Here is a 16,546-nt window from a genome sequence, read left to right as displayed (position 1 = left end):
TTGGCGTATGTGCACGGACAATAATGGCGAAGCCACAGTAGGGGGTAGGGAGCTTTTTCAGATAAATATATTTTTACCAAGATAATTTATTGTTTTAATCTTTTCATTATTGATATTAATAATAATTTAAAATACTAATTGCATAAAAATTAAAAAAATTAAAAAAATTTCGGTCAAAAAGGTAAAAATTCGCTTATTATAGTTTATATTTATATTAATTGTTTTTAATTTTTAAAATTTCTAGACCGGGGATTATTTTAATAAGAATATATCAATATATAACAGAATCTAATTTTTTGGAAAAAAAAATGTAACAGAATCTAATTTATATCGAATCAAAATATTCATAAATTATAAAAAATAAAATATTTTTGAAATTAACTAAAAAAAGACTGGAGATGGACTAGGTCACTCCAGCCCAATGGGGATAGGACCCGCGAGTTCAAGATTTCAAGTAATGGACCTCAAGGTGAGTTAGAGGGCGACCCGAAAGTGTAGAGCTGGCGGGAAAATGAGAGCCCTTTCCGGAGGGAAAATGGAACATTAGAGCAGCATCAGAATTCAGAAGAATTGTTCGCTTCGTTTGTTCGTGCTACAATCGTCTTCTTGATAGGTTATGCGATAATGGCGCAAACGGAAACCCTAGGTATACTTGAAGATATTGAATCCCTCGTTTCGGATAAGCTCCAAGTGGTAACCCTCTTCACTCTTCCCTCCGTGTACTTTCCTGTTTTGCGCAGATTTACTTGGATTTTATACTACTTCTACATTTTTACACTCACGATTTTCAGTGATTCTTCTTGTAACTTAATATATTTGGGCTTAATTATTTTCTTGGGTTTACATTTTGGAGGATTTTGTTAAAAGTTTCCCTCTTTCGTCCTAATTTCGTTATTTGGTAGAAGTGTTAGTGCCCTGGTTGTTGGAATATGATTACTGAGAGTGAGTCAAGGATAAAGCTGTTTTGATAGGCGAAACTTGGAATTGTGATCCTCGCGGGGGGTTTGTATGAACTATGGACCCGGCAACCCTTTAAAATTTACCTAACAAACCTTATTTTTTGGGCCATAATTTCAATATACAACTCGAAATTCTAACATATGGAAAATTTAAGCGTGCTTTTGAAATTCTAATAATAGCCTTAGTAGAAATTGCTAACTGAAAATTGCTTTTAAGAAGTTGTACTTTCGGGAAATCCACACACACACACACACACACATCTATACTTATATATGTGTGTGTGTGTATATATAATGAAATCTATATGGATTCATGATCAATCATTATCTCAGCAAAGCATGGGATTCACATTTTAGTTCAAATAATTTCTTAAAAGCTAATTTTATGATTTCCTGACAACATGGAGGCATACATATCATGACCAACCATCATTGTGGTCTGTCTTTGATGCTTTTGGGTTCTGAGTTTCTATTCAGGTTGAAACCATATTGGTCACAACTGGTTGGTTACTGCTTAATGAATATCATTCCATCAGTTATAGAGAGAGTTTCTTGCATGCGTTCGCTGTATCACATTTTCTGCGCACTAGAATAATCCATACCGACAATTGGTTTGAGAATCAAAACTGTTGGGACGTTAATTACTGCCTAGATTTTGTAAAACGTTTTATGAATAAAAACATCAAAACCTTCTGAAAGATATTTTATAAAAAGGAACGAAGGGAGTACTTGGGGTGTAATTCTAAATTACTTTCTTTTTAGTTCCTCTCGGAAATCTTCACAGCGGGAAATATTTAGGGAACTTATATATGAGATTCTATCATTATAAAGGGAATCAGGTTTTTATTAAGATGGCTGAAAGTCCATGCCAAAGTCTATCTGAAAATTATGCTATAAAAAGCCCTCCCTTGCCTACTGCTATCTGCTAATTTCCAATGCCTCTGTTCCGCCCTCTTACTTTGCTATCCCTTGTGATTTTATTCTGATTATCTCCCTCGTCTGCAAAAATAGTTTAGGCAATTGTTTTCCCATTGTTATGATCTGTGTGTGTGTGTGTGTGTGTGTTTTGCCAACGTTATGATCACTCTTTATACAATAATATGTCTGGTAAGTATACTTTATGGCATCTTTCAGGTATCTTACAAATGGCTAAGTCGCAATTATATGGTGTCATCTGATGCTGCGAAGAGGTAAGCTTTTCTTTTTCTCCTTCTTTGGAAACAAAATATTGGCTGAACATCTGTTCATGTTCCACGTGTGTGATTTTATTAGGAGTTGAAAGTTTTTTTTCCCCCCTTACACACACACACACATATATAGGTTGCTTCAGGAGTTTGTTCGAAAGCATGGAACTGGATTTGAAGTGATATACAAGTTGTCTGGCTGGTTAAAGAGTACTCCTCCAAGTTACCATGTAAGACTTGTTACTGGGCCAAAGCTTGCAGGTATGGTCATTCTGCAAACCTTAAAAACAATGGTTCTTCTAGATTGTGATGTAATTCCAGCTCCAAAATATATTCAGATTAGGAATAATCTGGGAGACTGTAAGTCTAACTTGATAACTACGGAGAAATTAACAGAAAACAGTGGTTGTTCTAGATCGTTTCACTTTGACTGTGGGGATTGGAGTATTCTTGTTATATATCCTGGTCAGGTTGGATTCCAGTATATATCACATCCACCTGCTTATATTGGGCTACACCACTGAGCTAAAATTATGCCCTGAAATTTTACTCAAATCAACTCTGCAAATGTTTGGGTTGAAATGGATTTGCTCTGCTTATATTGCTAAGCTTTAATCCAAAGCGCTACAAAAGTAACTCATCTCATATATTATGGCATCATATTTTCTTTACTGCTCTTATGATTAGTTAATTTTCCATTTTCCCATTGAGGTTATAGTGTCACTTGATAACTGATTCTACAAAAACGTGAATTGGTTTAGTAATTTTGGAATAGATTCTTATTATTCTCAATTGTAATTTAACATGAACAGCTTAATTAAGCTATTCTTTTTGTTTCTAATATGGAGTGGCTTGCAAACATTTAGGGCTAAGAATGATGCGGAACTGCTTGCTTTATTTTTCATGCAGAAGCACAAAAGGAATTTGATGGTAATTGCTCAGTTCAGGTCTATAGCGTGCAAGCTAGCATTCCAAAGGATCCAGCCGTGCTTTGGAATGCAGAATTTATTCAAGCAGAGGAGCTCTTCAAGCAGGCTTCCTCAGTAGATAATTGTCTGAGAGATAACAGGTGGGGGCCTTGTCTTTTGAGCTGTGTATACTTGTGCTTGTGATAGCATGCAGGCGTTTTGATATTTCAAATCAGGATATTTGGAGTTTTAAATATTCTAAAGTCTGTTTGTCTATAGTTATTGATTGTCAAGTTCATCAATGGACGCTTCCAAAAGGGATATTGGATTCTTGGGTTGTGTGAATTCAATAATGGATGCCTGTTGGAATTGAATCACTGATTGAGACCCAAGATTCTATTTCATGGTCTATCCATTCACCATTCACCTTTGTCCTATTTCCTGTTAAGGAATAGGTTGCTTTCCTTATATGACTTAGATGTCTTGTATTTCTTGAAGAAGTTAATTGATTGATGGGATCTGGTATGATATATATGAGATCAATGATGGTCAAATTTTTTCTTTTCCTTTAAGAAATTTGGTGAAAATGTTTTTGAAGACTTACGTTGTTTGCAGTTAACTAGAAGAGACAGATTTATAAGTGAAGAATTGCTATGACATAGTAAAATGAGTTTAAAATGAGTTTATTGCCATTAAAAACTTTTTGGATCAATATTTAATAAGCAGTCCCGATCTTAAGATCTCAGTCTTCTGGTGGACGCCTTATAGTAACTGATTACTGTCAGTTTCAATTCTTAGCATTCCTACATTTCAGCAAAGGATGCATCTAATTGAATTTCTGTTTATCAAATCTCACTCTGCCCATTCCATATTGTTCTTTTTGTGCAGATGCACTATATATCGGTTCTTGAATTAGATATGATGTACGTTTTATTTTTTTTCCTTACGATTTGGAGACATCTATGGGGCTTGCTCATTGTTGACTTCTGTATTTATTAGGTTCTGTGGTATTTCAAATTCCTTTGTTCGACGGAATGCAGATAGCACACAATCGTTTCCTGCTGCTCAACAGGCAAAACCTGCAGCAGGCCTGGGTATACAGGAATCCATTCCAAAAGTTTCTGCCCAATCACATAATGTGGTGAAAGATGTCAAAAGTGAAAGCCATAGTACAGTAAATACTAGAACTTCTGAGCATGCCAATAAACCTGAAGATAAAGAAAAGGCCTTCTTCCCCTTGCCCACAGGAAAAAAGAAAGTGCAAGCTGAAAAGAGCTCTGCTGCTGGAGGTTCATTGGCAAATTTGTGGGGTCGTGCATCTGCAAAATCTAAGCCTTCCTCTGTTCCTGTAGATTATAGTAATGCGGTGTCAAATTCTATTGGTTGGTTTTCATTGCAGTTTATTCCCTTTGGGTTGATTCAGATCTTCAATTTTTTTTCTGGGGTGATAGTAATAGCAAAATATACAAGGCATCTCCAGTATGATTATTGGTACTAAAGTTTTGTCCACCCCCTCCCTCTTTTCAGTTGCTAGTGCAGATGCCCAAATTAGTGCTCGTGAAGCAGGAGACGGTGGTAGCAGCGATAATGATAGTCAACATTTTACGTTAAGGAAATCATCAGCCGGTGAACGTTCCAGGAAAAGGAGAGTTGTCCTTGATTTCTCAGATGAAGATGAGGAAGATGTTATTAGTCTAGCATCACCTGAGTTACCAAAAGGGCAGACATCTCAGGATCACAAACATGATGATAAAGGTTCATTAGAGAATGGCATTTCAAACAACATGCAGACTGACAATATGTGCAAGGTTAAGGAAGAGAACACAAACCAATCACCAAGAGAAGATGGTTCAGTTATCAGCAAGTGCACAAATATTGGGAAGTCATCTGCTGACAAGACTCATAGTGGTGCTCCTGAAGTTAGTGTAAATAAGAAGGATAATCTTGAGAATACTGTTCCTTGTTCACCTAAAAGGAGGAAAGTGCTCAAGACAAGGATTGATGAACGCGGGAGAGAAGGTACTTGTATGCATAGATGCATTATTTCCACAATGCAGCTTCACTATGGCCTCAGAATATGAGCTATAATTATGTATGAATATGAGCTTCACAATTTTCATTTTTTTTTTTTAGGAATTTTTTTTTTTTTAAAATCATCTACCTGGCACCTTTACTTTTGCATGCTTTGGGGGTTGTTTATATTGAAATCCCAAGCAAATTTCATTATCCATAGTTCATTATTTCTATCTTTGAATGGACTCAACCCACTCATGCGGGCCATACAGAAGGGGAAAAAAGGGAATGAGAGGCGTAAGAGGTGGGAAATGATTATTCCTTTTTCTTTTCATTTCTTTCTTTCTTCTTTTTGGGTTGGGGTGGGGGGAGAGGTTTCGGGAATTGGTGGAAAGGGTATTTCAAGGGTAAAATGACAGAGAAAAGGTAATGAAGAATTCTTTAGAGAAAGTAGAGAGAACTGACCTCTTGAAAGCTAGCGACTGACTTGCTTCTTTTGTCTCGTGTTTATCTGTGAATGTTGTGCTTGTGTTTCTGAAGTGCATGTTTTCTGCGGTTGTACTTGAGTGATTCTTGTTGAAACTTTTGTGATATTGGTTGACTTGGGTGATAAAGCTCCTGTCCAAGGATTAATTTCTGTTTCAACATCATTATTAGTACTTTTTGAGTGTTATTCCAGCACTACCTGGCAAGGATCCTTTTGTTATATAATCTAATCTGTATCTTATTTGCGTGCTAATTTTTTCTCTAGTGACCGAAGTTGTCTGGGAGGGGGAGGAAACAGAAGCAAAGAAAGCTGATAATGCTCCCGTAAAGAAAGATGACAAAGATGCATCCACCACTACGGTCAACAGGTTAGAGTTCATCCTTTTTATTTATTCGTTGCAAGAGGATATAAATTTGTCATTGGTTTGAGTGGTGGTACAAACACCGATTTTTTGGATCCAATAACACTTTGCCTCCTTGATGAATGAGGAGGAAGATTCCATGAATTTGGGATCTCATTTGGAATGCTTTGTATGCCATGTTTGTTTGTTTTTATTTAAATATGCATTCACTTTGCCTGAAACAGTGAATTATTCTGTTATTTAAGGGTTTAAACAAGTCAAGTTAACCATTTTAGGTCAGTTAGTCTTGAGTAAACAATTACATATTTACTTAAAGTTTTGATGTAAGATATGAAACATGTTTATCATATAAAAAAAACCCACTTAAATTACGATTTTCCTCTTATATGAACAATTTAAGGATATGCATAACTCACCACTCATGCCACCTGTCGGTTCTCCATGTTAGACAACTTCTGCAGTGAGAATTATGTAGCTTGAGACTCCCTTCGTGCTTCATACTGTTAATATCTCCATGCGTCATGCTTTATTTCCAAGAGTGAACTTATTAAGAATGAATTTATTATTCATTGGGTCTGAAATTCCAGGGCTCCGGCAGCTAAGAAGTCATCAGCCAATGCCACTTCTAATCCTACTGGGAAAGGAGGAAACAATAAAGTGGGAAAGTCGAAGGATCCTAAACAAGGCAATATTCTTTCATTCTTCAAGAGGGTTTGAGAGTTCTAGATAGAATCGTCACACCGAAGAGACTGTTCTTTCAGCAGAGGATGATTCTCAGTGCAAGTCTCTTGATGATTGTGCCGTTTTGCAGTCTTCTGATCTGTTTCTCTATGTTGGTTGCTAGTTTCGGTGGAATCTGAAAGTAGGATAGCTGGTATATCTTTGTTTTCTAGTACAAGTTGATGTGTATGGTTTCCTTACACATTTTTGATGTAACAGATACATCGAATTCCCATGTAAGTGTGTAGTTGTTCGCAATCCAGTAGTTGTCAATGACCCAATGATGGCCCAACCTCACCTAGTGTGATGTAGTAATTCTGGAAGCTAGGCGGCTTTAGGTACTAGAGATGGATGTGCTTTCAGGATTCATTATTCTTCAAAAGTTGAATCAATAGGTGGCACACGAAGCTTGAGGCATTTGTGATGTCTACTTGAGATGACATAGAATGCTTGCAAATAGAGAACCGGAGGAAAATTGTCTAATGTGAGCAATGACTAGCGGGGGTGAGATGGAATTATCATAGGCAGTCGCTTAATTGGTTATGTAAATAGGGTTTCGGGAGTCCACGAGAAAATGAGATTCATTCGACGTTCCGGATCTGGTTGAGTTTTCTAGTATTGGTGGTGGCCAATCATAACCCCCCTCTTGTTTGCCAGTCTTATGCTCACTTGATGGACGGAAGCTTGTAAAGAGTAATAACGTGCATTTACATCTAATTTCTTTATATAATGGGATTTAGCATTTGGCCAGCATTTGGTCTCTATTTTGCAAATTCATCAATTTGCAACTTTGTCTCGAGCTAGACACCACAGAGACATTTATTTAACACCATAAAAAGTAAACCATCTTCAGGCTCCAACGACAGGGTCATTGTTTTCATCTGAGCAGGGTTTTAAATCATCTTAATAAGCTTTGTTTTCTTGATTGGGATCTGATGCAACTTTTGGGGATTGAGTTAATCTAGGAAAAGATTGAAAAGACAAATGATCGAGCCATTTTTCAAAATAATGCCTAGATAAAAATTCACCGGGGGAAGCTTTCTAAAGTACTCTCTCTGTCCTTTATTATGAGATCTAATTTTTTGAACAGGCTTGTCTCTTTTTATAAGATTTCTTTTAAGTTTATCTAAACATTTAATGCATTATTACCTATTTTACTCTTAGTTTAATGTATTTACTACATTCTCTTTTTTCATTTATCTCACTATTACTCTCTCACATCTACCCATTTATATAGAGGTATATTTGGAAAAAATTACATTTATTACATATTAATTATTTTTAACTAATTTTAACTGTTTTTTTAAACCGTGCAATTTAATTAAAATGATCTTATAACAAGAGACGAAGCAATACTCGCAACCATTCGTTGACTTTGTCGTCTCCAGAAAAGCCACATGACCAAGGCAAACAATTATTCTCACTCACTGCTCTTCCCAATATTCCAGAACCCATTCCCCCCCGCCCCCGCCCCCCCGGGGTTGCTATAATGCTACTCCTGGAGAAAATTATTTTATTTTTGCCGGCTTGATAATTCTTGCCCACAAACTTTCAGCTTCTTTGACATGCAGCAAACTCTACTCCGTAATACGAGGGAGATGCTGCTTGATGTCATTCCATTTCTACCCACCATCTGTCAATATAATCAACCAAACCTCCCGTGGAATCTGATCAAGAGCATGGGTATCAGAATCCTATGCTGATCAAATGAGCTAAAAAAAATTTTTTTTTAATAGACGCAAAATCTAAAATAAAAGTAACCTCGTAATTAAAAAAATAAATTCATAATTATAACAAATTGGAGATTAGACATTTTAAATTTGAACCATCCTTGTCATTAATATGCTGAGCACTGGACGAGGAATCGGAGGTACCCATAACACAAATTCGAGCATTTGATGATTTAATTCATAACAAGCGGCACCAACTACAGGAACTGGAACATCCTTTTAATGCGCCATAATGAAAAGGTAACCCTTAACATAAAAGGCGGTAAATGATCTCCCATCCAGCTCCTGAATTAAGCAGACAAGGAAGTGAAGTGGGTCACCGGATGGCTTGAAAGCTAGTCCATTCTTCCCTTCAAGATCCTTTCCTTTACTTCAGTTGGCGTACTACAAGTGTCAATCAAAAGACCAATCAGCCTTTACGATGCAAAATATTGAATGGTTACAGAAACACAAAACCGGAATATAACATTATTTAAGGAGGATATAAAAGCTCCAGTTTCAAGGAGAAAAATCGGAAATATGTAAACCAGAGGAAAGAATGATAAACTTACACAACATAGACATGTCCACCCCAGCCGCTTAAACAGTCACGATCAACAGAAGAAAGCAGTGCTTGAGAGATGGTCTCAAATAATTCCTCTGGTTCCTGAGGCACACAAGAAAACATGGGAAAGAAAATGAGCTTTATCTCTCTATAGAGGAATTCCGGCTAAACTAACTTCTATTGAAGAGCAAGAACCACTTTCTCAACATTAAATATAGCCACACATGCAAGGACATAGGCGGGTTTATGCCACTTCTCTTCCAGGTGAATTCACTCTTAAACTAACATATAAAATAAAATACATAAGTAGAAAATAAGTTTTCAATAAAACAATTTTTAGATACAATAATATTTTGCATGATAGAAAAAGGATTATTCCGAGTCTAATGTTAGCAACTGTCCGAATCAAGTTTTGGTAGTTATTGCACATACTGGGCAGAAGATGCTTATTGGGTATTCATTTTAATTACAAGTAGGAACACATATAGATGATAATATACATGAAAACACCAGTTTTCAAAAAAAACAAAAAGAACTAGTCCTATAAAAATTAAATCAAGCTAAATTTAGTCACAAACCATGTCAGGCTTAAACATAGACTCACAAGCACCATAGAGAGACTCAGATGCAGTGCCTGCAACAACAAAATCTTTTGCAAGCTCCCTGCATACAAGAGAAATATGAAGATATTGTTATCATCACAAACATATGGCTCATAATAAATGTGAAATTAACATGCATTTTTATCATCATCCATATCATAATGACATCGGAAACAATGGTTGGACATAAGAAGGGAGAGAGAGTAGAGTCCAAATTTCCTTGCAGTTTTGCTGTCACAGGCATTGTGCATATTCTTAATCTCTCAGAGCTTAAATGTGTTTCTGACAGTTCTCCAAATATTTTCAACTCTAGTATGCACAGAATGTTTTCAGCAAGAAATGTGAATACAGATTATAAGCAGAACCAACATGCAATTAGAAGTTTGAACTAATTCAAAATTTCCTTTAAAAAATTAGAGAGATTATAAGAAGAGTCAACTTACTTTGCTCCAATTGAATCCATGGTGCAAATAAAGGGTTTGTCATCATCTCCTAATCCAGCAATTACAGGCTGGCAAAAGTATGGACCAAACCTAGAAAGCAAAAAATGCATTTATATTTCATATTGAATATATTTGCAACATTCTACAATTTTAAAACCGTTTCCGCTGATAACAGCCAAACTCAGAAAATTGAGTTACACATGATTCACCAACAAAATACTTTTAAATTTATTACATATTCCTAAACCTCATTGATCTTATGAAGCATTAAGAATTGGCTATCCTACAATTGCTATCTTTACTTTGGGGAGGGTCTCATTCTGCTTTTGCACTTTATATTCTTAAAGAGCCCCTGAACATTATGGAGGAACGACAGAAAATTTAGGATGATTGAATTGGGCAGAAAAAATTTAAACCAGCATTAAGCCTCCTCTATGCAGAAAAGGCATTAAGTCCGCAAATGACAATTCTTTTGATCTTGTTGTTATACCGGAAAATTTAAGGCCACTCAATTGGAAAATTTTTCGAAGAATTACGATGAGGTCCTAAACAAGAAAAATAATTACTAAAAAATCCCAGTATAATAACTTAAGCAGTTTGTAACGACAAGTTTCAGAGTAAAAAATAACAACTCTGGGACTTATTTTGTAATTATTTTTCTGGCTTGGAACCTCTTTGTAATTCTTCCAAAATTGTACCAATTTAACTTTACACATGGGAATGGCTACACTAATAACTATGGCTTCAGATCATATTTTATCCCAGGAGTTCCGGCACAGCACATACAGAAATTAGAGGCCTCCAGATTAGATGTAAGTCATTAGCACTTTGTTGCCTTTAGTTCACTGATTCTCAATCATGCCTTTGTTTCTGTTGTTTTTGTTAGTACCATCAGTGTCACCACCCATCCAGACCATATCTCAAATAATGATGTATGGCTGGTCACCAGGTACGGTTTGCTTGTATCATATTTGTCCTCAACATGGGTCTCAATTGATAAAATCAAAATGCACTGATAACATGTAATTAATTGAATTCAATTTCAATTCAAACAATTTTGGTTGACTTCAAGACTATCCAAATCTGCAGAACTCCCTTCCTTTACCCCATCTTCTGGAACGACAGATATCATGAACAGGACTTGCAAGACCAATGTCATCAAACATCACAACTGGTTCAGTTAATCTAGCATATGTCCCTCCGGTTTCAAGTTCATAATGTCATAATCAAGAAAATATAGGATAACATGGCTTACTCAAAATAGATAAAAGATATCACAGCAAATCAATGTTACTCTGTTACTCAATTTTGGCTCTACAGATGGAGTCCTCCCATTTTTGTTTAGAGAAACAAGGACTGAGAAAATGCAGTGTTCAAGGTCCAAAGGAGGCTGGCATAATTTAAATGTCACTATGACTCTCTCCTATTTTTTTGAATCATTGTAAATTCACAAGCTTCTACCAAGTCAACATGACAGTAATTAAGCAAGGACTTGTGCAAAATTCTGATTCGATGATATAAGATCAAATATATACCTTTTCTCGTATAGAATAGCAGAAACTAAGCTGGCAAAAGTCTCGGGCTTCATATCCCTCTCTTCTCGAAGCTGGTATAATTTGTGCCGGAAGACGAGGCGTTGATACCTTGAAGTGGAAGGGAGCAACATTAAGAAATTTAATTAAACAAAAATCAACAAAAGAAAAGTGGGGAATTGAGAGGTGATAGTATTCCTACAATGTCTGGGCATCAGTGGCGAGGCCAGAAAGACCAATCAAAAGCTTGTCGTGAATCTTGGATATCCTCTGGAAATCGGTGGCGATAGTCTGAAGCTGAACACCGAGCCTCCGATCGCTGGCAATGGCGAAGCAGTTCTTGCCCACCATAGCCACTAGGGCACTTCCATTGTACTCGAAGATCGACATCTTCCCAAGGCTCACTTCAAATTTTAGGTTTTCTGTTGACGTGAAATTGAAACGTACTACTTTGCTGAATCTGCTAATGAATTTTTCTATTGGAAAAAATATAATATAATATAATATCTGCTGGGCTAAAATGAAAATGATCGCGGAAGCGTATAATGATTTCACCAGTAAACAAACGATCTTTTATTTGTGCTCTGGAACAAGCACAATGGAGCAATTCTCCTGGATTGTTTCATTTCATCTTTATATATGATTTTAAAATGTTGTTGTCCAAAAAAAAAAAATTTAGATGTTAAATAAAGGAACTGATAAGCTGAATTTTCCACATGTTGTCAATTAATAACTAATAATTAAAATTAAAAATTGTATCAAAATTTATAATTCACCAAATTCAAATAATTCAAATTGAATAAAAGTAGGTTAGCTATAGAGTAGTTATCTCTTAATCAATGAGCTATTACAGTAAATACTCCTCCGTATTCAATGGATAGTGATGTTGATTCTATATGTAAGACTTATTTTACATGTTTATTAATTTTTTCTCAAATTAACTCATTAATATTCCTCCAATAATAATCAAGTAAAAGAAGAAGGGGGAGTTAAGAAAGATATCTAGAGTGTTTTAAAAATATATATATCATATTAACTAATTTAACTAACATTCTTAATTTACTCAAATTAGTTAATTAGGTCTTACATTAAAGATAGGAGAAGTATTATTTTAAATCTTGAATAAAAATATGAATGTTGAATATTAAATCTACCCTGAAATCGAATTATTTTTTTTTCAATAAAATACGATCAGTGTGCATGTTATCTTATTATATCATGTCAACATGGGTTTATAAATTAAAAAGGCACGAGCTCCCTATCACTCCTCATCAATTACTAAGTAACCACACTGGCGCCAACGAGAGATCAAAGAAAATTAACACAAAGATTCGAGGTAATTTATTTGCTTCATGCAATTTTATTTTTAAGATGAACGAACGTATTTACATATGTATATGCACCAGTTTATCAGTATGTTTGTTTTGTTTTTGAAAAGACACCAATTGCTTATTTGAAATTATAAGCACGAGTAACCATTATAATAATAAAGCTTTGGTACTCTAGGCTACAATATCATTAGCTGACACAATTGTTATTTAATTTATGTTATCTTGTTAACATATACTCTTCCGGTTTTTAATATATGACCTAATTCTAGAAAATTAACCTTGATTATAAACATAAGACTTTTATACCTATTTATCATATTTATCAATTTTTTAAAATTATTCATATTGATATTTCTTCACCTCTAATTAATTAAGACAGAGAGAGATGATATTAAGGAAAATAATTATGGTGTTTTAGAAAAAAAAAGTTATATTTCTTATAATTAACTTACTTACTTAATTTTATTAATCTAATCAAATTAGTTAAATAAGTTTTACGTTAAATATTGGAGAAGTGTACAATGTGCATATGAAAACAACAATTTGTTTTGTGTTATGTGTAGGTTGGCAGATGGGACAACGATTTAAGGCCCTTGATCTAGTTAGACCGTTTCTTCCATTTGTGCCAGAAGTTGAGAGGCCAGGCAAGAAAGTCCTATTCAGGGAAAAGATCATACACACCGTGTTGGCTCTCTTCATCTACTTGGTATGCAGCCAGATGCCTCTCTATGGAATACACTCAACCACAGGGGCAGATCCCTTATATTGGATGAGAGCCATCCTTGCTTCGTCTCGAGGAACTGTGATGGAGCTTGGGATCGGTCCCGTTATCACTTCTGGTATGGTCTTGCAACTCTTGGTTGGTTCAAAAATCATTGAGGTCGGCAACCGTATGCGCCAGGATCGTACTCTCCTGTAAGTATCTTTCTTATTTATACCACCAACAAGGTTAAGTCTACGAGGAGGGATTAATCCCTCGTAACAGGACAGACGAATATTCAAATCTCTATTGAAAATAGTATCTACATTTAGTGACCAAATTAAAGTTTAATCAGAGATAAAATCGTAGCTAAATTAAAATTACTTGAATGATTCTATTTATAATAAAGTTATTTTTAACATGTTTTATCGGAATTGAAGAAAAATCTTAAATCTTATTAACTTTGCTTTAAAATTTAATAACTTTCCAATTTTGTTTCTATTTAACATATATACTTTTCAAAAAAATAATAATATATACAATAATAAATAAAGAATAAAATAATACATTCATATAAAAAAATTTAATAAAATTATTTATAAATATGACAAAAAAAATTAAAAACCGTCTAAATAGTACTAAAGGAGTATAGAGACCAAATGATTAAATTTTTTCTTTATTTGATGTTAATGCATGTTATATGTTGTTTATTTACCTGCATTTTTTGCTTTAATAATTTTGTAGGGACGGAGCACAAAAGCTGCTTGGAATCTTGATTGCAATTGGACAGGCAGGTGCCTATGTTAGTTCAGGGATGTATGGTAGTGTGAGCCAACTTGGGGTAGGAAATGCCATTTGGATCATTGTTCAGCTTTACTTTGCTAGCATCATTGTCATGTGTTTGGATGAGCTTCTTCAAAAAGGATATGGCCTTGGCTCTGGAATCTCACTCTTCATTGCCACTAATTTTTGGTCAGTTTTGTTGCCTCTTTTCTTTCTAAATTCTGATATCTTAACTGTACTAGTTAGAGTAGTTTTAGAATATCAATCAGGTGAAAAGTTAAGATGTAAAGTTATCCATGAAATATTCATCAATGCACAACTACCACTGTAATGTTCATTTGGGTGCAAGACTGCCTATAAAAATTTACAAATGGTTTTATCCCTAGTGAACATTATAATTCTTAGATGATTGTCAGTCTCAGATTGAGTGATTAGAAGATTAATCACAACTATATATGAGTGTATTGTGGTGAGTCTATCCAAAGTAACTTAAACAACAAGCCTTTTGTTTTCATGCTGCAGTGAGAACATTACATAGAAGGCATTTAGTCCTACCACCATTAATGGCGGACAAGGGGTTGAATTTGAGGGAGCTTTCATTGCTTTAGTCCATTTATTGCTTACTAGAACCGACAAGGTACGAGCTCTTCACGAGGCATTTTATCGGCAAAATCTACCAAATCTCACAAATCTGCTTGCCACTGCATTCATCTTCTTGATTGTGATCTACTTCCAAGGTTTTCGTGTGATTTTGCCAATAAGATCAAAGAATGCTCGTGGCTACCAAGGTTCATACCCAACCAAACTGTTCTATACCTCTAACATGCCCATCATTCTTGTCTCTTCCCTTGTTTTTAACTCCTACATGATCTCCCAGGTAATAATCTGACTGGGTTAACCTATCATCTCATTCAGTTCGATTCGACTTTTCAATTAACTTGTTACTGTATAAATCTGATATATATATATATATATATATATATATATATATGACTGGGATTTTCACAGGTATTATACCGATGGTTCAGAGGAAACTTCATTGTGAATCTGATCGGAAAATGGAAAGAAATGGATATGGTGGTAGTCACTCTATCCCTGTTGGTGGCCTTATGTACTACGTCACCGCCCCATCCAAGTGAAGAATTGCCTCTTTTCATACACTTTGATGTATATATTTAAAGTTATGCGTCTTGTCTGTTGTGAAATTCAAGGCTTAGATCGATTTTGCCTTATTGTTTTTGCAGCTTAGCTGATATGGGAGCCGATCCTTTCCGTGCAGTGTTCTACGTTGTGTTTATGTTGTCAGTCTGTGCCATATTCTCCAAATTATGGATCATAGTCTCTGGATCTTCTGCTAGAGATGTTGCCAAGCAGCTTAAGGTACTGGTTAGAATTGGTTTTGCAGTTTCAGATTAATAATTAATTACATGATTAAGTTATAAATCTATCCATAAAGTATTATTCAATCCACCAAAACCGTAATATTTCTTGGGATGTATAATTACATGTGAATCTTCTTAATTGGAGCAAAAATGCTGCAGCCCTTAAGTCAACTAATATTGACTATTAATAGACATGTCATCAGTTAAAAAAATAATACAAAAATACACATGAATGCTTCAAAATAATATAAAAATGTTACTATTGTTAACCATTTGCCTCCTGGGATTCAATCCTATTTGTAATTTTTATGTGGAGAATTTGTAGGAGCAACAAATGGTGATGCCTGGGCACCGAGAGGCAAACTTGGAGAAAGAGCTGAACCAATACATCCCTACGGCGGCGGCATTCGGCGGCATGTGCATCGGAGCCTTGACGGTGTTGGCGGATCTCATGGGAGCAATTGGGTCAGGGACCGGTACATTACTTGCAGTGACCACAATTTATCAACACTTACGAGACATTTGAGAAGGAGAGAGCAAGCCAGCTTGGATTCTTTGGCTTTTAAGCTTTGTTTAGCATCTAGTTGTCGGATAGCTTTTCCAAATTGTATCTTGAGATTTAAAACCAAAAAAAGTACAAAAATGTTTTAGGCATTACACAGTATGTGATTGCCAGAAAATGGTAGGCGATTTTTTTTATTGGTCTTGATAAAATTTGAAAATATAGTTAAAGTACCTGGAAATCCTGCTAAGATAATTATATTTCTTTGGATAATTTTATGGAGAAGTAGATTCAGATTATGACGCTACTTTTAGTATTTAACATATAATGAAATTTGTAAAAAATATAGTCTAAATAATTGGATA

The 16,546-nt window shown here is 35.2% G+C and overlaps 2 protein-coding genes and 1 pseudogene across 3 annotated transcripts; 2 read left to right on the top strand and 1 right to left on the bottom strand.

The window, feature by feature from the left end:
- The first annotated feature begins 507 nt into the window (after nucleotides 1-507).
- On the top strand, nucleotides 508-6,913 carry LOC114714855 (uncharacterized). Of its 2 annotated transcripts, none has more exons than XM_028899641.1 (8): nucleotides 508-693; nucleotides 2,094-2,149; nucleotides 2,280-2,404; nucleotides 3,053-3,212; nucleotides 4,051-4,409; nucleotides 4,579-5,070; nucleotides 5,816-5,918; nucleotides 6,500-6,913. In XM_028899641.1, the coding sequence occupies exons 1-8, from the start codon at nucleotides 625-627 to the stop codon at nucleotides 6,627-6,629; spliced, it is 1,494 nt and encodes a 497-aa protein (XP_028755474.1). In that variant the 5' UTR covers nucleotides 508-624; the 3' UTR covers nucleotides 6,630-6,913. The 2 variants fall into 2 exon arrangements, with proteins under 2 accessions (XP_028755474.1, XP_028755473.1); XM_028899640.1 differs by having other exon boundaries at nucleotides 4,051-4,433.
- A 1,487-nt stretch (nucleotides 6,914-8,400) lies between these two features.
- On the bottom strand, nucleotides 8,401-11,940 carry LOC114714856 (proteasome subunit beta type-3-A-like). Its single transcript, XM_028899642.1, has 6 exons — nucleotides 11,686-11,940; nucleotides 11,487-11,594; nucleotides 9,952-10,041; nucleotides 9,485-9,569; nucleotides 8,914-9,008; nucleotides 8,401-8,746 (listed from the first exon to the last, which is right to left on the bottom strand). Exons 1-6 carry the CDS (start codon nucleotides 11,871-11,873, stop codon nucleotides 8,698-8,700), a joined length of 615 nt encoding a protein of 204 aa, XP_028755475.1. The 5' UTR covers nucleotides 11,874-11,940; the 3' UTR covers nucleotides 8,401-8,697.
- Nucleotides 11,941-13,385: 1,445 nt separating this feature from the next.
- On the top strand, nucleotides 13,386-16,245 carry LOC114714857 (protein transport protein Sec61 subunit alpha-like; annotated as a pseudogene).
- The last annotated feature ends 301 nt before the right edge of the window (nucleotides 16,246-16,546 follow it).

The sequence above is a fragment of the Neltuma alba genome, unplaced genomic scaffold (genome assembly GCF_004799145.2).
Source record: "Neltuma alba isolate B1F8T4 unplaced genomic scaffold, ASM479914v2 tig00011544_pilon, whole genome shotgun sequence".
NCBI classification, from domain to species: Eukaryota; Viridiplantae; Streptophyta; class Magnoliopsida; order Fabales; family Fabaceae; genus Neltuma; species Neltuma alba.
Note: the sequence above shows the minus strand (reverse complement) of the source record. Positions and strands in the feature narration are given on the sequence as shown.

What these genes read in the sequence shown, in the direction of transcription:
- LOC114714855 (XM_028899640.1), top strand. Translation starts at nt 625, where the DNA reads ATGGCGCAAACGGAAACCCTAGGTATACTTGAAGATATTGAATCCCTC. An exon ending in TTTCGGATAAGCTCCAAGTG is followed by an intron (nt 694 to 2,093) that starts GTAACCCTCTTC and finishes GGCATCTTTCAG; the next exon opens with GTATCTTACAAATGGCTAAG. An exon ending in TACTGGGCCAAAGCTTGCAG is followed by an intron (nt 2,405 to 3,052) that starts GTATGGTCATTC and finishes TTTTTCATGCAG; the next exon opens with AAGCACAAAAGGAATTTGAT.
- LOC114714856 (XM_028899642.1), bottom strand. Translation starts at nt 11,873, where the DNA reads ATGTCGATCTTCGAGTACAATGGAAGTGCCCTAGTGGCTATGGTGGGC. An exon ending in GCTATTCTATACGAGAAAAG is followed by an intron (nt 10,042 to 11,486) that starts GTATATATTTGA and finishes TTTGCTTTCTAG; the next exon opens with GTTTGGTCCATACTTTTGCC. An exon ending in GGTGGACATGTCTATGTTGT is followed by an intron (nt 8,747 to 8,913) that starts GTAAGTTTATCA and finishes TGACACTTGTAG; the next exon opens with TACGCCAACTGAAGTAAAGG.